This window comes from Electrophorus electricus, chromosome 6, assembly GCF_013358815.1.
Source record: "Electrophorus electricus isolate fEleEle1 chromosome 6, fEleEle1.pri, whole genome shotgun sequence".
NCBI classification, from domain to species: Eukaryota; Metazoa; Chordata; class Actinopteri; order Gymnotiformes; family Gymnotidae; genus Electrophorus; species Electrophorus electricus.
In genome coordinates, this window is record NC_049540.1 from 735,001 (window position 1) to 742,500 (window position 7,500).

Genomic DNA, 7,500 nt, shown 5'->3' on the forward strand with positions numbered 1-7,500 from the left:
CAACATGCCAGCAACATGCCAGCAACACGCCTGCAACATGCCAGCAACATGCCAGCAACACGCCTGCAACATGCCAGCAACACGCCAGCAACACGCCTGCAACATGCCAGCAACACGCCTGCAACATGCCAGCAACACGGCCAAAACATGCCAGCAACACGCCAGCAACATGCCAGCAACACGCCTGCAACATGCCAGCAACACAGCCAAAACATGCCAGCAACACGCCTGCAACATGCCAGCAACACGCCTGCAACATGCCAGCAACATGGCCAAAACACGCCAGCAACATGCCAGCAACACGCCTGCAACATGCCAGCAACACGGCCAAAACATGCCAGCAACACGCCCTCAACATGCCAGCAACACGGCCAAAACATGCCAGCAACATGCCTGCAACATGCCAGCAACACACCTGCAACATGCCAGCAACACACCTGCAACATGCCAGCAACACGCCAGCAACATGCCAGCAACACGCCTGCAACATGCAAGCAACACGCCTGCAACATGCCAGCAACATGGCCAAAACACACCAGCAACACGCCTGCAACATGCCAGCAACACGGCCAAAACACGCCAGCAATACGCCTGTAACACCCCAGCAACCTGGCAGCAACACGCCAGCAACACACTTGCAACATGCGCAAACACTTTTCTTTTTATCTTTACTAATGAGTGGCATTCTAGAAGGTGGTGAGATGGTGCGGTGCATTGTGGGCCACCTGTGTGCCGTGGAAGTCTTACCGCAGCTCCAGAATGCTGAGAGCAAAGCCGCTGGGTAGAACTCTCCTGATGAAGTTAAAATCTCCCACGTAAACGCTGCCGTCTGAGCCGCAAGCCAGCGCCACGGGCGCAAAGAGCTTCTGATCGACCGCAGGGCCGTCGCAGCCGGGACATGGAATCGGACGCACCGCCCCGGTACCCATCACCGTGGAGATGAGTGAGGGCTGCTGGGAAATAAAGACATTCTCCCCATCTCCTTTGTAAAGAATTCCTACAGACAGACAGAGAGAGAGAGAAGAAGGAAGGAGAGCTACTGCAAACAACTATATACGTGCCACTGAAAAACAAACCTATAAACAAACACCACCTTATGTGTGCTATATATATAATATACAAACACCACCTTATGTGTGCTATATATATAATATACAAACACCACCTTATGTGTGCTATATATATAATATACAAACAGCACCTTATGTGTGCTATATATATAATATACAAACACCACCTTATGTGTGCTATATATATAATATACAAACACCATCTTATGTGTGCTATATATAATATACAAACAGCACCTTATGTGTGCTATATATATAATATACAAACACCACCTTATGTGTGCTATATATATAATATACAAACACCACCTTATGTGTGCTATATATATAATATACAAACACCATCTTATGTGTGCTATATATAATATACAAACAGCACCTTATGTGTGCTATATATATAATATACAAACAACACCTTATGTGTGCTATATATATAATATACAAACAGCAACTTATGCGTGATATATATATAATATACAAACAGCACCTTATGCGTGCTATATATATAATATACAAACAGCACCTTATGTGTGCTATATTTATAATATACAAACACCACCTTATGTGTGCTATATATATAATACACAAACACTACCTTATGTGTGCTATATATATAATATACAAACACTACCTTATGTGTGCTATATATATAATATACAAACAAACACTACCTTATGCATGCTATATAAAATATACAAACACTACCTTATGTGTGCTATATATATAATATACAAACAGCACCTTGTGTGCTATATATATAATATACAAACAAACACTACCTTATGCATGCTATATATAATATACAAACACCACCTTATGTGTGCTATATATATAATCTACAAACACCACCTTATGTGTGCTATATTTATAATATACAAACAGCACCTTATGCGTGCTATATATATAATATACAAACACCACCTTATGTGTGCTATATATATAATATACAAACAAACACTACCTTATGCATGCTATATATAATATACAAACACCACCTTATGTGTGCTATATATATAATCTACAAACACCACCTTATGTGTGCTATATTTATAATATACAAACAGCACCTTATGCGTGCTATATATATAATATACAAACACCACCTTATGTGTGCTATATATATAATATACAAACAAACACTACCTTATGTGTGCTATATATATAATATACAAACCACCTTATGTGTGCTATATATATAATATACAAACAAACACCACCTTATGTGTGCTATATATATAATATACAAACACCACCTTATGCGTGCTATATATATAATATACAAACAAACACTACCTTATGTGTGCTATATATATAATATACAAACAGCACCTTATGTGTGCTATATATATAATATACAAACACCACCGTATGTGTGCTATATATATAATATACAAACACCACATTATGTGTGCTATATAATATACAAACACCACCTTATGTGTGCTATATATAATATACAAACACTACCTTATGTGTGCTATATATATAATATACAAACAGCACCTTATGTGTGCTATATATATAATATACAAACAAACACTACCTTATGTGTGCTATATATATAATATACAAACACCACCTTATGTGTGCTATATATATAATATACAAACAGCACCTTATGTGTGCTATATTTATAATATACAAACAAACACTACCTTATGTGTGCTATATATAAAATATACAAACAGCACCTTATGTGTGCTATATATATAATATACAAACACCACCTTATCTGTGCTATATATATAATATAGAAACAAACACTACCTTATGCATGCTATATATAATATACAAACACTACCTTATGTGTGCTATATATATAATATACAAACACCACCTTATCTGTGCTATATATATAATATAGAAACAAACACTACCTTATGCATGCTATATATAATATACAAACACTACCTTATGTGTGCTATATATATAATATGCAAACACTACCTTATGTGTGCTATATATATAATATACAAACAGCACCTTATGTGTGCTATATATATAATATACAAACAAACACTACCTTATGCATGCTATATATAATATACAAACACTACCTTATGTGTGCTATATATATAATATACAAACACTACCTTATGTGTGCTATATATATAATATACAAACAGCACCTTATGTGTGCTATATATATAATATACAAACAAACACTACCTTATGCATGCTATATATAATATACAAACACTACCTTATGTGTGCTATATATATAATATACAAACACTACCTTATGTGTGCTATATATATAATATACAAACAGCACCTTATGCGTGCTATATATATAATATACAAACACCACCTTATGTGTGCTATATATATAATATACAAACAAACACTACCTTATGTGTGCTATATATATAATATACAAACCACCTTATGTGTGCTATATATATAATATACAAACACCACCTTATGTGGGCTATATATATAATATACAAACACCACCTTATGTGTGCTATATATATAATATACAAACACCACCTTATGTGTGCTATATATAATATACAAACACTACCTTATGTGTGCTATATATATATAATATACAAACAGCACCTTATGTGTGCTATATATATAATATACAAACACCACCTTATGTGTGCTATATATATAATATACAAACAAACACTACCTTATGTGTGCTATATATATAATATACAAACCACCTTATGTGTGCTATATATATAATATACAAACACCACCTTATGCGTGCCATATATATAATATACAAACACCACCTTATGCGTGCTATATATATAATATACAAACACCACCTTATGTGTGCTATATATATAATATACAAACACCACCTTATGTGTGCTATATATAATATACAAACACTACCTTATGTGTGCTATATATATAATATACAAACAGCACCTTATGTGTTCTATATATATAATATACAAACACTACCTTATGTGTGCTATATATATATAATATACAAACAGCACCTTATGTGTGCTATATATATAATATACAAACACCACCTTATGTGTGCTATATATAAAATATACAAACAGCACCTTATGTGTGCTATATATATAATATACAAACACTACCTTATGTGTGCTATATATATAATATACAAACACTACCTTATGTGTGCTATATATATAATATACAAACACCACCTTATGTGTGCTATATATATAATATACAAACACCACCTTATGTGTGCTATATATATAATATACAAACACCACCTTATGTGTGCTATATATATAATATACAAACACTACCTTATGTGTGCCATATATATATAATATACAAACACCACCTTATGTGTGCTATATATATAATATACAAAAAACACTACCTTATGCATGCTATATATAATATACAAACACTACTTTATGCGTGCTATATATATAATGTACAAACACGACCTTATATATATATATATATATATATATATATATATATATATATATATATATATATACACACACAAACAAACACTACCTTAAGTGTGCTATATATAATATACAAACACTATTGTATCTGTGCTATATCAAACCTACAAACACTACCTTATCTGTGCTATATATAATATACAAACACTACCTGATGTGTGCTATGTATATAATATACAAACAAACACTACCTTATGTGTGCTATATATACAATATACAAACACTACCTTACTGTGCTATATATCAAACCTACAAACAAACACTGCCTTATGTGTGCTATATATCATACCCACAAACACCACCATATCTGTGCTATATATCAAACCTACAAACAAACAGTACCTTATCTGTGCTATATATCAAACACACCACTCTCCAGGTTGAATGTGTGCTGTTTAGTAGTGTGGTTGAGTATGTGGTGTTTGGGAGTGTGGTTGAGTGTTTGGTGTATGCTAGTGTGGTTGCGTCTGTGGTGTTTGCTAGTGTGGTTGAGTGTAGAGTGCTTTGTGTAGGGCTGAGTCCCTCACCAGGTCGAGTGTGTGGTGTTTGTTAGTGTGTTTGAGTGTGTGGTGTTTGATAGTGGGTTTAAGTGTGTGGTGTTTGGTAGTGTTTGGTGTTTTGTGTAGGGTTTGTGTAGTCCCTCACCGCTCTCCAGGTTGAGTGTGTGGCGTTTAATAGTGGGTTTAAGTGTGTGGTGTTTGGTAGTGTTTGGGTGTGTGGGGTTTTGTGTAGGGTTTGTGTAGTCCCTCACCGCTCTCCAGGTCGAGTGTGTGGTGTTTGTCGAGAGCCCACCCGCCCAGGTGAGAGGAGATCATTTCCAAACTCTGCAGCTGCACTACACGCTTCTCCCAGATGATGTAATCTGGGCACGTCTCATACTCATATCCCACAGAGACTGGAGAAAAGACACACACACACACACACACACACACACACAGGCACACACACACGCACGCACGCACACGCACGCACGCACGCACACACACGCGCGCGCACACACACGCACGCACACACACGCACGCACGCGCACGCAAGCGCATGCAAGCACACACACAGGCACACACACACGAACGCACGCACACGCACGCACGCGCGCGCACGCAAGCATGTACACATACACGCACACACACACAGGCACACACACGCACGCACAGACAGGCACACATACACACACGCACGCACACGCACGCACAGACAGGCACACACACGCACGCACGCACAGACAGGCATAGATTTAGGACATAAACATGTTACTGAGAACAGCCTCTGTTAGTCTGTTAGTCTTCTAATTCATGATGATCAGACTCTTATTCAGCAATGGAGAGAAGCGAGAAGAGGGAAAAGGAAGAAAAGAATGAAAGAGTGAGTGAAAGAGAGAGAGTGAGTGAGAGAGATTAGGTCAAACAAAAACAGACAGAGAGGAGAGAAACAGAGAGTGAGGGAGAGAGAGAGACAGTCTAAGAGAAATAAATGATAAGTGCAAAAATTAAAGCCTCTTCTCATAAGTACTTACTGCTGTGTGTGTGTGTGTGTATGTGTGTGTGTGTGTGCGCGCATTTCTGTATCTTTAGCAAGAATTTTTTGCAGACAACATAGTGTATAGAATTTTAATTTAGTCTATATGTCATCTCCAACTGAGAAAAGCTGATATATTTACACATGCACGCATGCACGCACGCAGACACATTCACACATATAATAACTCACCCAGACACATTAACATACACACATGCAGAAACATTAAACCATATGGTCCCTAAAACACATGCAGAGACACATCTGAAAACCTTATGGTCTGTAGAACACCACCCCCTCCACACACACGCACACACACACCCACGCACACAAACACCCTCAAACACACACACACACACACACACACACACACACAGCCACACACACAAACATCCCCTCACCCTGTGCGTGCACTAATCCTGTGACCTGCTGTCCGTAAGCGTCGGTCTTGTTCCAGGAGTACACGTAGGTGAGGTCAGGTGTGGCGGGGAACCAGCGGGTGAAGAGTGACCCCTCCACACTCACAGCCAGGTGCACACGTGCCAGACCTACAGGAGGCACTGCAGGAGTGAGCATCACACGCAGCAGGGAGCGGTAACCAGGCGCACGCGTTGACAAATAACTCAGCTTCCCAAAGCATCCTGGGATCTCAATCACTTCCTGAACAGCCTGAGAGAGAAAGAGAGGGAGAGGGGGAGAGAGAGAGAGAAAAATGTGAAATATATATTTAGAACTAGACCTGTGTGAGAAAGAACCTGATAAAATACTACTGTCAGAACACTCCTGATAGAACACTACTGATAAAATACTACTGTCAGAACACTCCTGATAGAACACTACTGATAAAATACTACTGTCAGAACACTCCTGATAGAACACTACTGATAAAATACTACTGACAGAACACTCCTGATAGAAGACTACTGATAAAATACTACTGTCAGAACACTACTGATAAAATACTACTGTCAGAACACTCCTGATAGAACACTACTGATAAAATACTACTGACAGAACACTACTGATAATATACTACTGTCTGAACACTACTGACAGAACACTACTGATAAAATACTACTGTCAGAACTACTGATAAAATACTACTGTCAGAACTACTGAAAAATACTACTGTCAGAACACTAATGACATAACACTACTGATAAAATACTACTGTTGGAACACTACTGATAAAATACTACTGCCAGAACTACTGATAAAATACTACTGTCAGAACTACTGAAAAAATACTACTGTCAGAACACTAATGACATAACACTACTGATAAAATACTGATAAAATGCTACTGACAGAACACTACCAACAGAACACTACTCATAAAATACTACTGTCAGAACACAGCTGATAAAATAACAGTCAACACTACTGACAGAACAATACTCATAAAATACTACTGTCAGAACAATACTGACAGAACACTACTGATAAAATACTACTGTCAGAACACTACTGACAGAATACTGACCTACACC

General features: G+C 37.5%; 1 protein-coding gene across 1 annotated transcript in view; it reads right to left on the minus strand.

Moving 5' to 3' along the window:
- Nucleotides 1-7,500, minus strand: part of tenm1 (teneurin transmembrane protein 1) — a 105,237-nt gene that overhangs the window by 30,118 nt on the left and 67,619 nt on the right. Inside the window, 3 exon segments of the mRNA XM_035527484.1 lie at nt 748-997; nt 5,247-5,390; nt 6,412-6,679. Of these exon segments, the coding sequence (XP_035383377.1) occupies nt 748-997; nt 5,247-5,390; nt 6,412-6,679 (662 nt within the window).